The 23,832-nt window shown below is 38.5% G+C and overlaps 1 protein-coding gene across 1 annotated transcript; it reads right to left on the minus strand.

Moving 5' to 3' along the window:
- Positions 1-645: 645 nt before the first annotated feature.
- On the minus strand, positions 646-7,836 carry TNFSF14 (TNF superfamily member 14). Its single transcript, XM_058170763.1, has 4 exons — positions 7,578-7,836; positions 5,304-5,340; positions 1,910-1,957; positions 646-1,276 (listed from the first exon to the last, which is right to left on the minus strand). The coding sequence occupies exons 1-4, from the start codon at positions 7,791-7,793 to the stop codon at positions 855-857; spliced, it is 723 nt and encodes a 240-aa protein (XP_058026746.1). The 5' UTR covers positions 7,794-7,836; the 3' UTR covers positions 646-854.
- Between the last annotated feature and the right edge of the window lie 15,996 nt (positions 7,837-23,832).

A 23,832-nucleotide genomic window follows, 5' to 3' on the forward strand; every position in this document is an offset into this window, starting at 1 on the left:
TTGATCCTGAATTTATGCGCCTCTCTCTACTGCTGAGTTGAAGTGCTGCCTGCCCATCTAAGTTCCCCCAGGCAGAACTTGTCTCTGCTCAGAGTCCATCCCTGTCCTGCCTCTATTATTTTTGTTTCCACTCACGGGTAGTTCCCTGACTTCACTCCAAGGGTGACAAAATCTCAAGGCTGCCTTCTGGAAAGGTCCAGATAAGAGAGGAAAATACCATTCTGAGGCTTTCTCAATGCTGGGCTGCTGAGAACAAGACAAAGGCAACTTCATGGGGACAAGGCAGAATATAGAGACTGCCAGGGCAAGTTTATGCAAGTGGGGAAAGGCTCCTGTACATACAGCAGCTTTTCAGAGACCATGAGGTGATACATTGTCATCTCATTTTCTTTGTCCACCATGACTCCTTACCAGACTGATTTTGCAGGATTTGACAGCATTTCAAATAATAATGTATAAAAATAGAGTTACACCCCTCCCCCAAAGGAAGTGCACCTACTACCTAAAACAGGCATACACTTGGGATGCCAGTCATGGGTGACTAATGGACAGCTCGGTCAAAGAAATGTCAGCTAGCTCTTTGAAGAAATAGAAGAAGTTACCTATGTCCTTCCCCACCCCACACCTCCCACACCAAATATTTTCTCACCCTTTTTTATTTTGGTCATGGCCAACCAACAGTTTATCAAACAACTTTTTCTTCTAAAAAATGAGCAGACCTCTTGCCCTTCCTTCAATATACAGTATTTGAAAAACATCTGAAGCAACATTGATAGATGACTCCATTACAGTACAAGGAAGGGGCCCTTCTCATTGCTCAACTAAAATCAAGTCTATGTGCAACCTTAAAGCCTTTAGATCATGAAGGTGCCGAATTGTGATACTGAGTCATCCTTGTACAACAACAGCTCCTTGTTTGTTACTTTGATGAACACTTCTTCCTCCTCTTCTAGATACACCATCCCAGCAAGGAAGCTATTGCCGTGCCACTGTTCACTGTCCTTAGAGTTGCAATAGGTAATGTAGTTGGTCAGAAGTAATAGCTCCTTAGGATACCGAGATGTCCTTTTGTAAATACTGTGGGTGAAAAGGGAATTTCTCTGGTGTTTGGTTAGACAGCTTGAATATGCCAAGCTGAGCTTGGAATAGACATAGTAGTAGCCAGACTTGTTGCAAATCAGTGAACCAGCTTTGTAGTCCATGTCATGCAGAAAGGCAAACCCGTTCTGATGTTCCCACTGCAGGACTCCATCTATAATTGCAGTGTCAGGGGGTTCTGGAAAACACAACCAGCCTTGTTTCATAGATGGGCAGAGAGGTAAGCAAATAATTTTCATAGAATCTTCACTGAAATGAAAACTAATTTTAACAATCTGGCTTCAAAACACACACATAAAGAACACTGAACATTGGAGAATCATTGCCTCAAATTAAGCTGAAATTTCATTTTGGGAAGGGAAAGGGCAGTGAGCTCTGAGCTTTACCTCCCTCATCCCCACAGCCAGGTTCATTTCAACATAATATCCTCACATATAGATGCTGTTTTGCTGTAGGTATGAGACATCCACCCTCAGCTATGGTGCTCACTGGGTGATTTTAGTAGATGATTCCTCTCTCTTTCTTAGTGTACCCTCCATCACAAAGAATAAATTGAAGGATGGAGTACCACCTTACTCTCCTGGAAGTAAAGTGGAACAGAAATCTAACAGAGAAATAAATGACAACCAGAATGCCTGAGTTAGCTTTTCAGCTGTCTAAAGCAGTGTTCCTCAATCTCAGCAATTTTAAGATGTGTGGACCAACTCCCAGAATCTCCCAGTCAGGTCTCAAGGATTCTGTCTTATTCACAAGCAGCTTCCATGCATTTAAAAGCTGAATCGAAATATAGCTTCATAAGAAGATTTCCTACCTAGTGTCAGATGAGCAGATGGTCTTTTGAGAGGAAGCTTGGGTGGAGCTGTTAAAAGGAATAAGATGAAACTGATTGTTATCAAAACAGGTATCAGCTTGAGAAGACTCTATACAAACTCAATGCAAGCTAATGAAGGCATATTACAAACACTGCAAATGATAGAATGCAATTATATATTGAAAAATAAAATACACTAATTATATGCACTAAAACTATCAATAACATAAAACCTTTCATGACCCTATAGTCCCTATTTGGGTAGAGTCTGGATGACTGGATGGGGCTGAATAGTTACTGGCTGGATGCCCTTCCTGACACCTATGTGGATTTTGCAGCAAATATTTTTTCTGTGTGCCCTAGGAGAGAAACCTCTGCTACTACCTAGGATTGAACTTTAAACTTTCTGAATGGGAGGCAAGTGTCTTCACTGCTAGGATCACCTGTTCTGTAATTGTCCTGTAATTTGGGAGCAAGAGATGATGTTCTCTCCCTGCATTTGCTAAATAGACTTTGAAGAGTTGGAGCATCTTTGGACCTGGTACCAAGACAGGTACAGAATGGAAAATGTAGTCATTCAGATAATCAGCTCCTGTTGATTAGGACTTTGTGAATCAATATCAAGGCCTTAAATTGTGCATGGCAAAGGATGGCAGTCTAGGTATATTCCTCCCAGAATTGATGGGAAGAACATCATGTTTCTCTTTCCTATTCAGTTGGGCCAACCAAGGTAACTGTCAAGTAATTTTTGAGAAAATTGCGTGGCCTGGCTAGACAAATTGTATTTATTGTTGTTTCAGTTGCTCACTCAGTCTTTACTGGTCTGGTTGTGTTCAGAGGTTTCGAGATTACAACTCCCAGAATTCCAGTAGTTATGTTATTTGAATGTCATATTTCATTGGGGAGATCTGATGGGAAAAACAATTCTTGAATAATAATTCTTGTGGCTTTTTTGGTAATAGACATTTCTTGCTTTTACTCTTTCCACTTTTCTATCACGATATATACTGTTCATCTTTTTTATAGATCCTCCACACTCCTACAGTGTCTCACCCACAGCATTTCTCCATGCTTATAATAGATTACTATGAATTGTTCCACTAATGCATTATACATTATTCCCTTAAAGTGTGGAAAAATTGACACAGTATGTAACCAGAAATATAACTGAGAGGGTGTCAGTTTAAAGACTTGATTTAATTATTTTTTTATTCACCCAAGGAAATATAAAGTTGCCATTGTATTGAGTCTTATCATATAGTGAAAACCTGATTAAGATTTGACTCTAGTTCCCTAATCAAGTGATTTTTTTGTCATCTTCTTAGTTGTCTATGGGGATTCTTTTTTTTTTGTCACAACAATATACACAAGCATCAACATAAAATAACTACATATCATATAAGCATATATATGAGCAAAAGTATGCAATAACTATATTAATTTGATATAATGAAAGGAAACAATAGGACAGGAACGGTAGGCACTTTTGTGCTCTAATGCCAGGTTGTGGTTTTCCCAAATGTGCTGTTTCCAAAAAAACAACTGGACTTTCTTGGTTTTATTTTTTCTTTTGAAAGCTTTTTCAGTTCTGATAATAAGGAACTGAAGAAGCTTCTTGGTTGAGAAGCAAAATGTTTTCAAAGGGGGAAAAAAACTCAAAACAGTCCAGTTGCTTTTTGGAAAAAGCACCTTTGGTATAGTTTTCTTCCTAGTGTTTTCCCGCAAGTGCAGTACGCTTTTTTTAAAAATCATGATCCATTGTTTGTGACAAGATTTGACCAACCAGCTTGTCGCCAAGCCTGGCATCATGGGCAGAGAGAAAGGGATTGACTTAAGGTCATCCAGCCAGCTTGCATCATAAAGTGAGATTAGAACTCACAGTCTCCTGGTTTCTAGCCTAGTACCTTAATCACTAAACCAAACTGGTTCTCAGTTAGCCCTAATAATGTGAACTATAGCTCACAAAAGTTTATGCCAGAATAATACTCTTCATTGTTCTCTGTGCTTTGCCACTAGGTGCTCTAGCAAAAAGGCTAAAAAAGGGCCGGTTTAGCTCTGCCTGGTAAGGCCTGTTATTAAGAACACAAAGCCTGCAATTACTGCAGGTTCGAGCCCGGCCCAAGGTTGACTCAGCCTTCCATCCTTTATAAGGTAGGTAAAATGAGGACCCAGATTGTTGGGGGGGCAATAAGTTGACTTTGTAAATATATACAAATAGAATGAGACTATTGCCCTATACATTGTAAGCCGCCCTGAGTCTTCGGAGAAGGGCGGGGTATAAATGTAAACAAAAAAAAAAAAAAAAAAGTAGGCTGCAGAAGGCTGCCTACAGGTAAGCAGCATGCACTAGCAGATCCCAGGTAACACTGGATTGTGAGAGCAATCAATCATGTCATTCTTCAAGGCTTACATGCCTTGAGGAAGGGTACTAGGTGGCCTTTTTGAATGGTAGCGGTGGTTCTAGGGCTGAAGTTGAGTCCCAGGGCCTCTAGTTCAGCCTCAGCCTCAGTGCGGCCACCTAGTGTTGTTGTTGTTCAGAGCCTAGGTGGAAGGGAGATAGAGAATTGTTTCTCTTTTGTTTGAGGGAGGGGTTGACAAGCCAGCAGTGTCAAATTAGTTTTTTTCCAAATGGTTTGCCATCTGTTGGAAAATGAATCTGAGAAATGCTAATCTGTTAAGCCTTATCAGTGATGTGAACTATGCACGAGTGTTTCTTTTGTACAGTCAAAACACGCTGATTGATGACTGAATTGCTTTCCTCTTTCCTATATTTCATTGCAAATCAATACTATTCACTATTGTCTATGGAGATTCTCAGTCATCCAGGACATGGTTGTCCCAAAAGTGTCCCCCCCCCCCAAAAAAAGGCAACTGGACTTTTGGAAAGAGCTGAAGAAGCTTCTTGGATGAGAAGCAAGACATCCAGTTGCCCTTTGCAAAAAAGGACTTTTGGGGCTCTTTTCTATTGGAAAGAAAAGGGAAAACAGTAACTGAGTATTTATATACATATTTGCATACCCATTGTGTGGGGCAGAATGGGCTAAACGAGGACCCTTAGTCATTAGTAAACTTTCCACTCTGCAAAGAGGGAAGGAATAGCATGTAAACTGACTGAATCTGCAGCATAGAAATTGTCACTTAGCATTGGAAGGATTGGTTATGTGCCAACAAGTTGGTGTTGAATTTTAGTGGCCACAGATAGATTTTCTCCATCACCCACTTTCCCTAACCTGGTCCTTTGCTTTATGGACTTTCTGTAGTACACTATCTGTGAAATCTGTTTTAATTCTACTTCCCACTCACTGCTGAAAAATATTGACTCTGAGGCACTTAAAAGGTATCATATGGAACCAAGTCTAGGTGAAGACTGAAACAAAAGAGAAGAGAAACTTACCTTGTATAATTTTTTCAGCAGTCGCATTGGCTGTTCCCTAAAAAAAACCCCAACCAGTAGACAATTGTTAATAAACCAAGTGAAAAAGCACTAGAAATTCACTACCCAACAGCTCTCCTTTTGCTACACATACATGCCTTTTCTCCACAAAGGATTCTTATTTATTTAACACATTTCTTTGGAATATTAATTTCCACCAAAAGAAAGAGACTCAAAAGAGTTCAAAACCGAATTTTGAACAAAAGTCTGGATTCCACATGTTGCTCCTTTCTATTTCTCCAATAGGAGCATAAAGAATCTTTGGGGGGGATTAACAATCAATACAATAACGGGCAGCTGGGGCAACCACAACAGAGGTTAAATTAAGGTGAATTCAACATCTGTGCACTTATCCACAAAATTTGGTCCTGCATTCGCTTTATATATGCACAGAGATCATGCATGGGATGAATTGGTCCAGATATCCTCACAGGATTCTTTAACAGGACTCAGTCATTCTTCACTTTGATGGGTTGAATTATCACCGAGAGTATCCTGTGTTGAAACTTCTTAAGAAAGGATGGCTAGTGCCTGAAAACATTCTGCAAATACCTCAGCAAGGGAAATTGGCAAAGGCATAAATATGGGTTAAAATAGCTTATATTTCTTAGAACTGTCTATCCCTGCCCCCAGATCTAGTTGCATTTGCAAGAGCAGAAAGTCAGTCTGAACGGAAGCCAGCAAAAACAGAGGAAGAGAACTCTCCTTTTTGCATGAAAACCTGTGCTTCTATGGTTCTATTAGAAATGTGATGAAAACAGAAACCTCCTAATGCTGTATATCCTGATCTCATGCTCAGCCTACATTTGCATGGAAATAAATCTTAAATCACAGAAAGTCATTAATAATAATAATAATAATAATAATAATAATAATAATAATAATAATAATAATAATAATAATAATAATAATCGTTATCATTAGTTTAGGTATGCATTTATATAATTATGTTATTATTATTGTTTTTATTATATTGAATCAGGACAACCAGAGATTAGCTGTAAAATAAGAAAGTTGTGTTTCTCATTGGAAATTACATATAATCCCATCTATAGAATAATGGCAAATTAAGTTGTGGGAGATGTAAAAAAGGATATATTTAAAAAACAAATCTAATATACAATTCAATTCAGCATGGAAACCATTCCTAGGTTATATGGCTTGCAACACATCTGAAGTTTGAATCTCTGTCATCATAAATTTTAACCCCAAGCCAGAATAAAAGGATACCATTCCCTCCTATTTTTGCATTTTAATAATCCAGAAGTGTGCAAATAAAATAAAATAAAAATAAGAGAGGAGTCTAGGATAAGAAGCCAACTGCATATTAGAGCTACAGTGGCTGGGCTCATAAATCAGGCTAATTCACAATTAATCATGATTTATTAGTATAAACCCTTAGTGGGTTTGGATAACACATTTTGTTTAGCTATCTGCAATGATTTAGAAAGCATGCAATGGCTCATTTATAGCACATGCTACCAAAATCAGGCAAGCTATTGATCTGACTTGGAGGAATATATGAAGATCAGCCTCTGTCATTTTTTTTCCTTAAGAAAAAAGGGGAAATAGTTGTAAAATATAGAAAGATTCCAAATAGAAGATACTCTGTTGATTTATCTGTAAAATTCTCCGAAAGAGGCAAGGTTACTGTTTAATTGCCCTTTGTATTTCCACCTCATACAAGATACATTAAAAGACTAAAAATAGCAGTGCCATATATTAATCATTGGTCTGATTAGATCAGATTAATTGAATAGCTTTTAAAAGCTCCATTGTTTTAAATGACCTTTGAAATATAGATCCTGCTGTTCAATTGACTTGCTGGAAGTGCCCTTCTCTCTGTTTCTCACCAATAATTTTTGCATTTTGAAAGCTACTTTGACCATTGTCAGTACAACCCTCTAAATTTATCATACCTAAGAAATTATTATTCTCTTTTCTCCAACATACCACACATATCCCTGCACACATACAAGAGCACACACCTAGTATATGGAGCCAACCACACTAAGAAGTGATAACAAAGCTGTCCTGGTTTCAACTGTAGAGAAACCAAATACTACTACACCAAGGACACAAGGTCCAGCATATTCATTGACTAGGTTTCTGTAGAAATCAGGGTCCAGTCATTTGCAAGGTGCAAAGATGTCTCTCTGCTCCTCCAACTCCCTGGCCTCTCCTTCCTGTCCCACTAGAATCTCATTCTCACCACGCTTTATCACTCTCTATGACCTGTTCCATTGCTGTATCCAGTTCCTTGCGAAAGGAAATCAGGAGGTAGGCTTGGATGGTTAAGCCGCTCAGCATCAGCAGCACCAGGAATCCCACCAACAGCTGACCAGCTTGCCATTTCTTCGTACTCCTCCGTCTGGGTGGCACAAAGGGAACATCCCTTAGAGTTGGATCCACAACAAAAACAGAAGGGTACCCTGCATCCGCTTCCATCATGTATCCTTCAGGGGAAGTGTGGAAGGAACTGCAGAACCCAGAGGCTTGCTGCTTATCTACAGACTGAGTCTTGTACATGAGAGAGAGAGAGAGAGAGAGAGAGAGAAAGCATGCAACGCCCACAACCCCTGGGGAGGAAACCACAAGGTTACTCAACTGTCCTTTATACATGCACTGGCCATGTTTGACTTGGTGGGCTGGGACTTCCTTGAGGGAAACTACTTTTCTTGTCTTTTCCTGGGTGGGTACATCAGGTTTTTGGTTTGAACACTGACATTTTGCACTTCCCACCTATTGCCATGAAGGGAAAGATGTGTGTAACTGGGAGTAGGGCTGTCCTTCCTCTGTTCAGGATTGCTGTCTGCTCCCAACTCATTGCCAGTGAAAACTGAACCCAAAGTCCATGAAAAGAGAAGCCCTTGGACTACAGGTAGGTGGAAAGAAGTGTTGGGATGAGCATCTTATTCACTATGCAAGAAAAATGTGGTTAGCTAGACAATAGATAACTCTCTCCTTTTAAAGTCCATAAACCAATAGATTTTTTAAAATTTATTTTTGTGATAGGGAACACATTCTCTGATGAGAACTCTGAATGAAAAGGAGAGCAAATGAAACAACACAAGCAAGCTTTGCTTCTTAAAAATATTTCTCTCCTTATCATGCAGATGGGTAGGGAGTATTTAAATCTAACACGTAGATAATTTAGTAAAAAGGACAAGCCTCTGTTCTTGCCAGCCTTTGGCACTCTTCAGAATTATTGGAAACACAACTCCCAGAATTTCCTAGCAAAATGGGTTACACTGTGGGCAGGAATCAACAATATGGCACTTTCCTCCCTTCTTTGTATATAACTTCCATACATGAGTGACATCTGCAAAGGAATCCATCAGACCAGGGATGAAATCCAGCAGGTTCTGACAGGTTCTGGAGAATGGAAATGTTGAATAGTTTGGAGAACTGGCAAATACTACCTCTGACTGGCCCCAGAATGGGGTGGGAATGGAGATTTTGCAATATCCTTCCCCCAGGAGTGGGGAGGAAATTGGGATTTTGCAATATCCTTCCTCTGCCACGCCCACCAAGCCACGCCCACAGAACCGGTAGTAAAAAAAATTGGATTTCATCACTGCATCAGACTATTGCATTCCAGGAAGTCCTGGGTGGTCATATACACTTCCTCTTTTCAGCTAAAACTAAACTGATTGCTCTGAGGGAATAATGCTCCTTATTCCCTTTGAATAGGTCAACTTCTATTGGTATGACTGAAAATTTCACATGACTGTGATCCTCTTTTCTCCGATGAACTGTCCCTGATCTCTCCCTGGGGACACAACTGAGGAGTCCCCACCCACTGAATAAAATCTGCTGACAGTGTGAAATGCAGTCACAAGCAAATCCAAGCATAGTCTGTGTTTGTGGGCTTGACAACACAGAACAATATATCTGGGATCCACTTTCCTTTTTTCTTCGGTCTTCTTTCCCTCTGACCTTCTTCCCATGAAAAATAATTTCCCCCAATTGCTCTCGGATGCAAATATATAAAAGAATAGTTCCCTTTGTTGGTTTGTGTCATGAAAATAGGAAGGCTGCAGATCTTATAGATCCTCTGTCTTTCTTCAGCTGCTGACATAATGGCAAATGCTGGATTTTCCAATATTATACCAGTCTTAGTTTTATTAATTTAGGGAAGAGAGATGGACTTGGGGAAGCTTTCACCAAGTCAGTGTCATCCAGAGACCTTGGGTTTATGAATCCAAATTTTGACATATTTAGATGGCCCTAGGTTGTGGAAGGCTGCCCAGCGAAGGACTTCCAAAGGAGATGCATATTGAAAGCAAGGCAGCTTGTACATCAAACTCATATTGGAATTGGCCTTGAATAGCTTTGGTCTGCTGCTTCATGAGTGCCTGGGGTTCAAGGAGGGAGGCAACCGCTTGACTGGATGGCATAACTTGGTGCTGAACAAAAGGGGAAGTTCACATAATGATTTGAAATAATCACTCTTCAGAGTCCCCAGCTGGACAATTTTGTTTTCATCATCACCTGCTTGAATTGAACTTTTAAGTAGTTTTTCCCTGATGAAAATATTAATTTTATTTTGTCTTCAAGAGTCTAGCAAGTCAGATGTTCATGCTAAAGTGCTGTCCCCCAGCGTAAATTATGCTGTCTCCACTGCCTCCTCTTCCTTCAAATCTACCATTGTATTAAATGTCTCCATAAATGAGTCCATATTAGAATGATCAAAATATAGCTCCCACCACCACCTGCACACTGATCCCCAAGGCCTGAATTTCGTTTTTATGCAGCCCATCATTGCTTTTCCAGCCCTTTCCACCTCAATATCTGATTATTCTCATGGGCTTCATTTGTATATTATTGAGTATGAAATGGCTAAGCATTGATAGAAGATGATTTCCCCCACAAAGGATTTTTGTTGGAAGGGGATGACGGGGGGGGGGGTGGTGGTGGGGGGGGAGAGGAGCACAGATTATTTTTTCCTAGCTAGAACATTTTAAATATAGCACTTCCTCACATAGTTCTCTTGGTTAATCATCTGTGGCTCTCAGCAAACTATTCAGGCTTGTGCAGTTAAAACATGATTCATTCTTGTAATCATATGTGAGGACTGGAACAATAGGGACGTAGTTTGTGTGTGTGTGTGGGCAGCACTCTTGGGTATATTCCAGACCACATGATCGGAATATTATGCTATATTTAAGGGTAGTCTGGAGGAGGGACACAGACATCTTTTAAAAAACCTGCAAACAAGCTTCTAACTAATTACACCATAAGAACATAAATCTTCTGGCTCAGAAGAACAGAAATTTGACTGGCCAGCACTTGCCATTTACTTAATCTGTATTAGATGATATTCTACAGAATTACAATTTAAACCAGTTGTATTACTCCTACTAAACAAGATCTTATGTCTGTTCCAAAGTGATGATCTTGTCTCCCACATAAGCGTCAGTTTTTTAGAATAATAATGTTATTAAAAATTGTAATTACATAAGTAAAAAATAATACAAGCTAAAAAATATATAAAACAGAAAGGGGGCAGAAAAAAAAAAAAAGTAAGAATATAATATAGAAAAAGAAAAGAACAAAGAAGTGACTTCCAACCTGCACCACAAGTATAAACAATTTTAGTAACTTAACACCTCCTCTTAAAATACAACAGTTGAGCACTTCTTCCACATTCCCTTTCTTATAAACAAACTTCAATCCTGGTATTAGTAAAAGTCCATTAAAGGTTACAAAAATAACAACATATCTACAGTATGCTAAAGTTGATCCAATGAAACAATTTTATATTTTCTTCATTTTACTTCTAACAATTTTAATCTTTGTTTTAATCAAATAATTGTATTTGTAAGATTCTTCTTTCAAGACTCTTCAAAATATTAACAAACCTCTATTGTTAATTTACTTTATTGATTAGCCCTTGGGCCATATCAAAGAGCAGAGTTCCAAACACAAATTATTACTAAAATATGATAAAAACAATTTAAAATGGAATTGGAATAAAATACAATTTAAAATGAGATTGGAATAAAATACAATAATTTAATATATGGGTAAATAAAATATGATAAAATTATATTTCAGTGTCACCTCTACAAATCTATCCCAATCAGTCCCACATATGCCGATCTCAACCAAACCATTTTGCTCAAGTACTGTGTTGTATTAAATGTTGTTTTCAAATTCTGACTGTACATAAGATAAGTTGTTTTGATATGGGATTCCCATTGGATCATTCATTTAGTATATAGACTGAGGTACCTGTCTCTCACCTTCTTAGATAGGCAACAGTCAAATAGGATGTGAGCCAGGTCTTCTACCTCTGCTGCTTAGCAAATGCAGAGATGTCCATTATAGGGTATAGAATGGAATCTCCCATATCTGACCATTGTGTCAAGCTGTTCGACTCTCGCTAGTGTGAATATTTCCCTAAGATGTTTTGGCATTTGTAATTTTAAATAGCTGTCTATTTGAAAAGTACATTTGTATTTGCTCAGCCATTTCAAGTTACCAATCTTACTAAGGATAGCTATGTCATTTTGTGCTTCTATATCCTTGATTATTTGGGTAGCTCCCTGTTACTCAAGAGACAGGGAAACAAGCCTCTATTGTATAGAGTATAGTATAGGAATATATAGTATTCTTGTTACGTATGGTTGTATGTGAGTTATTTGCATGACTGCCGCTGATTGGTTAGAATTGTGGCGGGAAAAATAAAATGCTGTCAGTGGCCGGCTTGCATGCTGGAGTTCTATATAGAGCTAGAGTCCTTGCAGATCATCGGGTATTTGTATTGCTAGCTGTTAACTAATAAAAGGTGCTGAAGAGTTCCACAGCCTGCCTCTTCTTTCCCGCACTTCCAATCTAACAATTCCTAGTATAGGAAAATTATCCAAGTCATTCTCCTGATTTATTGTTTGTATGTCTCTTTTAATTACTAAAACATCAGCCAGTTTCTTTTGTATGTCCAGTGTAACATCTTTTTCCAGATCATTGTAGCTGCTCATTTGTAAATCCACTTTCAATTCAATCTTGATCTTATCAAATGAAACTTGTTCCTCTTCCATAGCATCTTTTAGACAAATCTCTCTGTAGGAGCAGATGTTCTCTAGAATAGAATAGAATAGAATAGAATAGAATAGAATAGAATAGAATAGAATAGAATAGAATAGAATAGAATTTTTTATTGGCCAAGGAATTTGTCTTGGTGCATACGCTCTCAGTGTATATAAAAGAAAAGATACGTTCATCAAGGTACAACATTTACAATACAATTGATGGTCAATATATCAATATAAATCATAAGGATTGCCAGCAACAAAGTTACAGTCATACAGTCATAAGTGGAAAGAGATTGGTGATGGGAACTATGAGAAGATTAATAGTAGTGCAGATTTGGTAAATAGTTTGACAGTGTTGAGGGAATTATTTGTTTAGCAGAGTGATGGCCTTCGGGAAAAAACTGTTCTTGTGTCTAGTTGTTCTGGTGTGCAGTGCTCTATAGCGTCGTTTTGAGGGTAGGAGTTGAAACAGTTTATATCCTGGATGTGAGGGATCTGTAAATATTTTCACGGCCCTCTTCTTGATTCGTGCAGTATACAGGTCCTCAATGGAAGGCAGGTTGGTAGCAATTATTTTTTCTGCAGTTCTAATTATCCTCTGAAGTCTGTGTCTTTCTTGTTGGGTTGCAGAACCGAACCAGACAGTTATAGAGGTGCAAATGACAGACTCAATAATTCCTCTGTAGAACTGAATCAGCAGCTCCTTGGGCAGTTTGAGCTTACTGAGTTGGCGCAGAAAGAACATTCTTTGTTGTCCTTTTTTGATGAAGTTTTTGATGTTAGCTGTCCATTTTAGATCTTGCAATATGATAGAACCTAGAAATTTAAAGGTTTCTACTGTTGATACTGTATTGTCTAGTATTGTGAGAGGTGGAAGTATGGAAGGGTTTCTCCTAAAGTCTACCACCATTTCTACAGTTTTGAGTGTGTTCAGTTCCAGATTGTTTTGGTTGCACCACAAGGCTAGTCGTTCGACCTCTCATCTATATGCAGATTCGTCATTGTCTCGAATGAGACCAATCACTGTTGTGTCATCTGCGAACTTCAGTAGCTTAACAGATGGATCGTTGGCGATGCAGTCATTGGTATACAGAGAGAAGAGAAGTGGGGAGAGCACACAGCCTTGGGGGCTCCCTGTGCTAATTGTACAGGTATTTGATGTGATCTTGCTTAGCTTCACCTGCTGCGTCCTGTTTGTTAGGAAGTATCTATTGATACTATTAATAATAATTTCCAAATCCATTTTTCAAAAGCACCTTTCGATATCTCCAATGTTAGAATAAAAAGGGTAAGCCACTGAGCTTGTCGATTGAAAGATCAGCAGTTCAGTGGTTCGAATCCCTAGTGTTGTGTAATGGGGTGAGCTCCCATTATTTGTCCCAGCTTCTGCCAACCTAGCAGTTTGAAAGCACGTAAAAAATGCAAGTAGAAAAATAGGGACCATCTTTGGTGGGAACTTAACAGCGTTCCATATGCCTTTGGTGTTGAGTCATGCGGCCATATGACCACGGAGATGTCTTCTGACAGCCCCGGCTCTTTGGCTTTGAAATGGAGATGAGCACAGGCCCCTAGAGTTGGGAACAACTAGCACGTATGTGCGAGGGGAACTTTTACCTTTACCTAATGTTAGAATATTCTGCTCCATTCTATAATTGTAAACTGAGTTTATGTGTTCTTTTTTAATTATAATCTTTAGTTCCTTCTAGATCCTTCTAATGTCCAATTTTTTAAAACTGTACCTTATGTTTTAAAAATATTTAAAACAAAAGCATTATCCCATGGGAAGGATTCTTTTTAATTAATTCCAAAATCTTATTTCAAATTTATCTGGACCTTTAGTGCATTTGTAGATTTCCAAAATCAAACTTTTAATCACCCCTTTGCTGTTTTTATTTTTATTTTTAATCTTGTAGTCAGCACTTTTTTTTGCTAAGGATTAAAGAGAAACTCACCTAGTGCTATCAAACCTGTCAATCAAAGATTTCTAATAACTAAAGAACAGTTAACAAGCAATTTCCAAAAGTAATTAGAAAAGCAGATATGTGAACATAGTGTCTTTAAGGTGCCTGCCACGATCTGACCAAGATAGCATCTTGCATCATCTCCCACAGCTCTAAAATCACTGGAAACCACTTGCAGTCTCCTTGTGAGGAGCAGCTGTCAGGACCACTTGCAAGTAATATAATAATAATATCAGAGTTGGAAGGGACCTTGGAGGTCTTCTAGTCCAACCCCCTGCCCAGGCAGAAAACCCTACACCATTTCAGACAAAAGGCTATCCAACATTTTCTTAAAAATTTCCAGTGCTGGAGCATTCACAACTTCTGCAGGCAAGTTGTTCCACTGATTAATTGTTCTAACTGTCAAGAAATTTCTCCTTAGTTCTAGGCTGCTTCTCTCCTTGATTAGTTTCCATCTGTTACTTCTTGTTCTACCCTCAGGTGCTTTGGAGAATAATTTGACTCCGTCTTCTTTGTGGCAACCCCTGAGATATTGGAAGACTGCTATCATGGCTCTCCCCTAGTCCTTCTTTTCATTAAACTAGACATACCCAGTTCCTGCAACCGTTCTTCATATGTTTTAGCCTCCGGTCCTCTAATCATCTTTTTTGCTCTTCTCTGCACTCTTTCTAGAGTCTCAACATCTCAAGTCCTCTCCTTGTCTGAATAGGTTTTAAGAGCAGGTCTACTTGTCAAGTCTTTGTTTTTTGCCGGGGCCATCGGCTCCAATTTTTCCAGAGTCATCTTTCATCTGACATTTCCTCCTCCAGTTTGCATTGGACTATTTTTCTTAAGTTTCCATTGGACCTTTAGCTGAAACTAAATTAAACTTCATACTCTTAATGCAGTTTCAGTTAAAGATCCAGTTTAAACCTGCACTGGCATCGGTGACAAGCCATGATGACATCACATACATCATAACATCATTGTGCTGCAGATGACCATTTGAGTGATGATGTCATGATGCATATGAAGTGATGATGTCATGATGCATATGATTTATCTTGCTTCCCTGCAAGTGCCCTAAAAATTTGTAATGGCTAGATACAGGGCTCTGTAGTCAGCCTTGCCTCTAATTCAATCTAGTTCATGGGACAACATTGTTGCTAAAGGCAGTTTCTTCTGTTTTGCCTTCTTCAAAGTCAAAGGGAGGTTATTTCATTCCAGCCTTGATATGTAACATCAGAAATGAGTTCGTGTTTGTTATATCTCTGTCATTCAGACTCTGTTCACATATTGCACTAAACCATAAACCATGACTCATAAACCAGTGGCTGGTTTTGCATAGCACTGATCACATTTTGACTGTGAACTCAGCCTCACTCTATATCTTTCTTGGAACTGAGATGAAAAAGGCAGCTCCTGTGTGTCTCTCAAACAAGGTTTGGATAACAAGAACAATTACTTGTTGTGCTTTAATTTTGCATCTGGAGGCAGGAAAAATATAAATAGAAAAATGTTTCATTGAAATGTTTGAATTTCAATCAGATAGATAAAATTAAACAGCTCAAAGGAGGGAATAAAATGAAGTTGAACTGAAGATTTGAACAATTAAAATAATGCCTACTTTTGCCTTATTTGGAAATGCATTATAGAAACTTCAAGAAAAAAAGACTAGTCTTCAGTTATAAAAGTTCTTGGATGAAGCAAACCTTTTTCAGTCATTATCGAGGCCAGGCCAGTGGTGGAATTCAAAAATTTCCCTTACCGGTTCTGTGGGCGTGGCTTGGTGGGCGTGGCTTGATGGTCTTGTGGTTGGGTGGGCGTGGCTTGGTGGTCATGTAACCAGGAAAACAACTATCACACTTTACACAGAAATAACACAAAAGCTACACAACTAACTCACACACAATGCAAAAGCAGCTGGACTTCACACAAAATGGCCCCTGCAACAAGCAGGAACCTCACACAGCCACAAAAAGCTCAAAAACCAACTTTCACACTTTACACACACACAACACAACACAACACAACTGACTCACACACAATGTAAAAGCAGAGGCACTTGACCCAAAATGCAACAAGCAGGAACCTCACAGAGGCACAAAAAGCTCAAAAACAAACGATCACTTTACACAAAAATACTGGTTTGGGCAATAGATAATAAAAAAATGCTTTAAAATGTTTTTTAAAAAGTTCTGAGGATCGCACAGCACAGCTGATGGTCACAACTGTTTGTTGGAACCTTTCTTTAACTTTTTTAAAGCATTTTTTTCTATCTATTCGCCTGAACCGCTAGTAAAAAAATGCTTGAAAAAGTAAAAAAAAAGTTCAGATGATCAGCTGTGCCACATGATCGTCAGAACTTTTTTTTACTTTTTAAAGCATGTTTTTTATTACTGGTTCCGGTGAACCAGTAGCATTTTCACTACTAGTTTTGATGAACTGCCCCATACTGATAGCATTTCACCCCTGGGCCAGGCTATTTATTGAGACAGCATTGGTTGCACTTATGAATAACCTCTGTCTAGAGGACTTATGAATAACCTCTGTCTAGAGATGCTGTATCATCTTGGCCTTTCTGTATCTCTCAGTGGCTTTCAATACCATCAACTATGGTATTTTCCTGGATCAGCTCCAAGGATTGGGAATGGAGGGACACTATTTTGCAGTGGTTCTCCTCCTTTCTCCATAGCCAGCACTAGTTGGTTTGTGGGGAAGGAGAGGTCCAGCCACTGGCCCTGTAACATGATTTGGCTCAGAGCTCTTTCTACTCCTGTTTAATGTCTACATGAAGCTGCTGGGAGAGGCCATTGCTGACATGATTTCATTATCATCAGTATGCTGATAATACCCAATTATACATCTCTATCCCGCAAATGATGCTATTCAGCTGCTGGATCATGTCTTGAGGCTGTTAGAGCCTGGATGGGGAGAAACCAGTGATGATACAACCCTAACAAGAGGGATTGATTGTTTAGGCTCCCCAGGGGTCAGGAGAGTTAACATCTCTGATTCTGAATGGGGTAACACTTAGAACAGATCTGGTGGGCAGTTTAGGGGTCTTCTGGGACTCATGGCTCCTGCTGAAAGAGCAGGTTGAAATCATGGATAGGGGACTACTGCATAAATCAATCTTATGCACCCATTCCTGAACCAGGAAACCTTGCACACATTCATTTACCTAGTGAGTCTGCCTTTTCCATTCCACAAAATAAAATTTTCATCATAAGCTTAAGAATTTAAATAATCTGAAATAAGCAACAAAAAGCTAAATAAGATTTTAATCTTAGAATGTTAGAAATAGACTAAGGGCCCAGATGAAATTGAAATGCTTAAGCTTTTACAATAAGATTTTGGCATTCATTATAAAGAACAAGCAGTTTATTTCAGATAATGGATTCTGTTTTGGCTTTTACAAGACAAAACAAGGATAAGTAATTTCATGATTTCAAAAAGTGGACACTAGAGGGACTAACAATTTCAGGCAGAAGAAAGGTTTATAAATCTGTAAAATGTGCATCGTACATTATAACAATAAAAATTAATATAACAAAAAGGAGATTTTTGAAGAATGTATCAGAAAATAGTAGCCAATATCAACAGTGTCAGTAATGATGTCTGGTTCTATGGATAGACTATGTCCAAAAGATGTTATTGAAGATATAACAGATGTATAACAAATTTTAGCTGACAAGATAGAAATGGTATTGAAAGTGGATTTACAACTGATAGCTGAGAGTATGACTTAAAAAGGATGTTTCACCAGATCTACAAAAGAAACTGGCTAAGTTTTTAAAATTTAAAAGCAAAGTACAAGTGACAAACCAAGAGAATGACCTGAATTTTTCCTATTAGATTTACAAAAGAGGCTTTTTAAATCCTTGAAGAACTTTTGTGAAATGGGACAAAGAGACAATGAAGAGAAATTGAATCCTACAATATTGGAATGAATTGAAGAGACTGCTAGAAGTAAAAGAAAAGCATTTAAGTTGATTCATTTGATCAAGGTATGATATTACTTTTGGCAACACTTTATGGACTTTTCTGCTGAAAATGTGTTTTATGGATTTGTTTATAGATAAGACATGAGATATGGGAAGAAATGATAAATGTTTGTAACCTTAGAAGGAGTGAATCATCATTATATTTGTTTACACTTGTGATGTAGTTTGGAAGTAATTTCTTTGTATAATTCTTTTTCTTTGTATAATTCTTTTTATTATAATCTTACTTTTCTCTTTGTGTGTGTGTGTGTGTGCACTTTTTACTCTGTTTCTATTCAGCTTTCATTCTTGGAATTTAGTCTGTATTAGACTGTACTGTTATAATAAAAATGTCTATAAAAATGGCTCTGTGTGTGTGTATGTTCCAGCATTACTCTGGAACAGCTCGAGCAATTTCAACTAAACTTGGTACACAGATGACTTACTCTCTGAAAAGAAATACTGTGAGGGGTAAGACACCTCTAACACCCTCGGGGTGTGTTCTGTTAAGATACAACCTGTTGTGCATTAAAATGGCTTCTATTGTACTGCCTTAAAATGACTTCTACTGTACAGCACAGTGGAGTTGCCATGGTAACAGCGCACCCTCCCGGCCCACTATATCCAGCCAGGGGTTGCGAGAGGAGAAGGAGGGCTGCCGGAGCCTTAGTGCAGGAGTGAAGCAGTTCTATACTTGCCTTTATGCCATATTTATAAATATTTACCGATCCCTCACATCCTGAACATAAACTGCTTCAACTCCTTCCCCTCAAAACGACGCTATAGAGCAGTTTTTCCCCGAAGGCCATCACTCTGCTAAACAAATAATTCCCTCAACACTGTCAAACTATTTACTAAATCTACACTACTATTAATCTTCTCATCGTTCCCATCACCAATCTCTTTCCACTTATGACTGTATGACTGTAACTTTGTTGCTGGCAATCCTTATGATTTATATTGATATTGATTGTTCCTAATTGCTTATTTGTACCCTATGCTTATCATTAAGTGTTGTATCATTAAGTGTTAAATTGTACCCTATGACCATTATTAAGTGTTGTAAATGTTGTACCTTGATGAAGGTATCTTTTCTTTTATGTACACTGAGAGCGTATGCACCCAGACAAATTCCTTGTATGTCCAATCACACTTGGCTAATAAAAATTCTGTTCTATTCTATTCTATATTTGTGCTCAAGGCAGCCTTTGCCTCCTGCCACTTTGGGCTGGATCTCAACCCACTGCACTCGGCCGAAGAGCTGGGGGGGTGGACATGGCAAGGTGATGACCAGAGCCTTAGTGCAGGAGTGAAGCAACCCTGTACTTGCCTTCATGCCACATTTGCGCTAAAGGCAGCCCTCCTGCTGCTTCAGCCTCAGAACTGTAAGCCATGTCCTGTTGCTAAGGGCAAGTGGGATAGGATTACATTGTCGCTCCAGAAGAAGGGAGGGGACCCCATCTCCCCCATTGAGAAGTGCGCTAAAGTTTACTGTGCTGTACAAGGCACTGCGAGAGTGTCTCATAGCCTGCCTAATGCCTCATATCAGAATCAGAGGGGGGAGAGAGAGATACAGAGAGAGAAATACAGAGAGGGGGAGAAAGAGAGGGGGAGAGAGAGACATATTTGAACAGAGATACAGAGAAGGGGCAGAGAGAGACATACAGAGAGAGAGGGGGAGAGAGAGGGGGGAGACACAGAGAGAGAGATACAGAGAGGAGGAGAGAGAGACACACACATACACAGAGAGAAAGAGATACAGAGATGTGGGAGATAGAAAGTGGGGGAGAGAGAAAAGAGAGACGGAGATACACACAGAGAGGAGGGAGCTGGCGATAAATAAATACCTGGGCAATGCTGGGTTATCAGCTAGTTCTTAATAAAAGCACAAATCATGTACTGGGGGAGTGAAGCTGATGAACAAAGTCTTTGGAGTGTTGGGTGATTATGTCCTGCTGAGCTAGCATTGTTTGTATCCTTTTCTTAGGAAATCCACTAAGTTTCAGTTCTGTTCCATGAAATGTTTTAATTGTCTCACAGTATTAGCTGGCAGAAATTTCTGGTAAATGGCAATAACTATATGCATTGCCAGTAAACAATTCTTTGTTCCTAAATCCACACCAGATTTATCACAAGGCGTTTTTGATCTAATATTCTCCTCAGACATTAATATCATCTCTCTTCCACTGCAACTGTTTCTTCGACCTTATGTGAGATAGGAGTGTCTAGAAACACTAAGATTCCCAACTTACTCAATGATACATTTTGATTGTTCCAGTATAAGTTGTTTAGAATCAGAACAGGCATCTTCTCAATACTTTTTCATCATCACTTCTTAGTTTTCAGCTTCATTTTCTCTTGATAAGATGCTTATATCTGTAAGCTTTCCTCAACTTAGAATTGAAACAAATAGTATTGTCATCTATGGGACCAAAATTAAATCAATGAGATAAAATCTTAATTTTATATCTCATTAGGTCTCATTCATCACTCTCTCTTCCTGTGTGTGCCTTAAAATTAAAAAACAATTGTCTGATAGTTGTGGAAATTACAATCCCAGTATTTTTTAAGGGTACCAGATTAAGGCAAAGCAGTAGACCTTTCAGAGGTTCCATTTATTACAAAAGTCATTTTATGCAGGAAGAGATTTTCCCATTGAATGTCTATTTTTGTGTGTGCTCCAGCCACAGGAAAATGCAGGCATATGTATCTTCCCCACGCCCTGGAATGTCTTTAAAATTTCTGATGGAAATACTGTGATATGAAAAAGAAAGTACATCCTCTTTGAATTCTATGGATTTACGTATCAGGATATAGTAAAAACCATCTTAGAGGTCTTCTAGTCCAAGTCCTTGCTCAAACAGGAGACTCTATACCAAGACCAGTCTCTTCTTAAAAGCCTGCAGTGATGAGTAGCAGCCAGATGCTACTAATCAAGTGCTCTTGATTAATTTATCATCAGCAGGTGTTGAAATTGAAGTTTTAGGAGTTTGCTGCTCTCCAGCATTGAGATATGTGTTAACACAATGTCAAAGGGGAAAGACATCAGCAATGATCTTAGAGAAGCAATGTTTGCAGCCCCTCAATCTGGGAAAGGTCATAAGGCCATTTTCAAACAATTTAAGTCCATCATTCTACAGTGAGGAAGATTATTCACAAATGGAAAACATTCAAGACAGTTGCCAATCTTTCCAGGAATGGACGTCCCAGCAATTTCACCCCACGGTCAGACCATGCAATGCTCAGAAAAAATGCAAAAAAATCCAAGAGTTACATCTCAGACTCCACAGGAATCAGTATGTTAAACTTCATGACTACAATTAGAAGAAGATTGAACAATTATGGGTTATTTGGAAGGGTTGCCAGGAGAAAGCGTCTTCTCTCTAAAAAGAACATGGCAGAATGGCTCAGGTTTGCAAAGTTACATTGAACAAATCACAAGAATTCTTGAACACTGCCCTTTGGATAAAAGACCAAAGTGGAGATGTTTGTCCGAAAGGCATAGGGCTACATTTGGTGAAAACCAAACACAGCATATCAGCACAAACATCTCATACCAAGTGTCAAGCATGGTAATGAAGGTTGCAGCTACAAGACCTGGGCATCTTGCAATCATCGACTTGGCCATAAACTCCTGATTAACAAATATTCTAGAGTCAAATGTGAAGCCATCTGTCTAACAACTAAAGCATAGTCGACATTGGGTCATGCAGCAGGACTATGATCCCAAGCATACCGGCAAATCTACAACAGAATGGCTGAAAAAAAAGAATCAGGGTATTGCAATGATTCAGTCAAGAGTGCTGTGAATAAACAAATGCTCACAAACATCAATGAACCAAAGCAATGTTATAAAGAATAGTGGGGCAAAATTCCTCCACAACAATGTGAGAGATTGATAAAATCATACTGAAAATTATTACTTCAAAGTATTGCTGCTGAAGGTGTTCTATAAGCTATTGAGTCATAATGTGTGCTTAGTTTTTCACACATGGCTTCTCTGGTTTGGCTTTCTTTTTGTAAAATAAATGACATGGTATAATATGTCATGTGTTGTTTATCTGAGCTTGTCTTTACCTACTTTTAAGAACTGCCAAGGACGGATGATTTTTATTATATCTTGATATGTAAAACCATAGAACTCAAAGACGGTATACTTACTTTTTCACATGACTTTAAGATGTGCGCACTTTCTTTAGAAACTTAAAAGCACGCCTCAGTTTTGGCACAAATGCCACCAAAGCCCACTTTTATCTAAAGTCTATTCATGCTATTCTCTGTAAGTTATGATCTATAATCTACCCTGTAAGCCAACATATTCTTGCCCACATCCTATCAACCAGGAGGTACATGGCCCATACTGACTCTGCTTGTGCTTTTATGCCTTTAATTTCTTGATTTATTATTCTTGCATTCTTTGTAGTTCAAGCTTGATTCTTATCACCTATGTTTAAGGGCCATGGAACATCTCTATTTCATAGTTTTACAACAATCAGATCACATCTGTTGGAAATGTGTAGCAAATTTCTTTATAGGGTTTATCTCCATAACTTTATTTTGAAGAGTATTTAAAGTCCATCCCCTGTGGTTGAGAATGTGCTGCCTTCCCTCATCAGAATTCGAGGCAGTTCAGAGGAAAACATCAATAAAAATGTTATAATATCTAAAGATTCTCTTCAGCAGTGCAAACAACTACATCAGCTCCCAGAATGCTATATTGTAATCCTTACTGAGTTTGGGGACTATACTGGCACAAACTTTGCTGCCACCACTGGCAATTTTAAACTTTCCCTAAATCGATGTGCTATTCTTATTTATCATATACAAAGGGAACTGTATACAGAACAGGGATTGATGGATACACCCTCCCTCTTTCTTCCCTTCCTTTCCTCTGTCAAGAGCCAATGAGAGAACATCTATTAGTTACTACATCTATTAGTTACTATCCTCAAGGTTGGAGTTGGGGAAGAGGCATATTTTGACAGATGGCAAGTCTAGCAGGCTTAGTCACCCGATAAAACCCATTCTAATGTAATGCAATGTTTTCTGTGAATGCAGTCAAAGAATGTTTTGTCATTAATAAATATTAAATATTAAATGCTCTGAGATCAGTGTTTAAGTCTAAGCATATAAAATTGAAACCTCTGTCTTCAAAGTAACACATTTCAGTCTGTTTCTTTGGATACAGAATACAGATCTATCTTCAAGAAGTGTATATAGGGCCTGTTAATATTGACCCACCAACTCATTCATCCATCACTAAAACATTACTCCATAATCTGCTCAGAGCACTTCAAATATTGGATCAGAAGAAAAAAAGCAATTATGAAGCATCATTGTTTATTAATAATCAAGAACACACCAAAGTAAGAAATCAATTATTTATTTTATGTATAAACAATTTAAGGGAAAATAGCAGAGCAAAATGACATAAAACTAAAAGATCAAGAGGCAAAGTAACATATATGTATTGGCTCAGAAATCTGTCTTCTGAGAATTTCCTTCCTATCATTGATTCTTCTGTACC

Source organism: Ahaetulla prasina, chromosome 2 (genome assembly GCF_028640845.1).
Source record: "Ahaetulla prasina isolate Xishuangbanna chromosome 2, ASM2864084v1, whole genome shotgun sequence".
Classification (NCBI taxonomy): Eukaryota; Metazoa; Chordata; class Lepidosauria; order Squamata; family Colubridae; genus Ahaetulla; species Ahaetulla prasina.

Excerpts from the sequence above, each read along its gene's own strand:
- TNFSF14 (XM_058170763.1), bottom strand. The coding sequence starts at position 7,793 with ATGATGGAAGCGGATGCAGGGTACCCTTCTGTTTTTGTTGTGGATCCA. Across the intron at positions 5,341-7,577 it reads TGGATACAGCAATGGAACAG|GGAACAGCCAATGCGACTGC; the intron begins GTCATAGAGAGT and ends GGTTTTTTTTAG. Across the intron at positions 1,958-5,303 it reads TGCTGAAAAAATTATACAAG|CTCCACCCAAGCTTCCTCTC; the intron begins GTAAGTTTCTCT and ends TCCTTTTAACAG.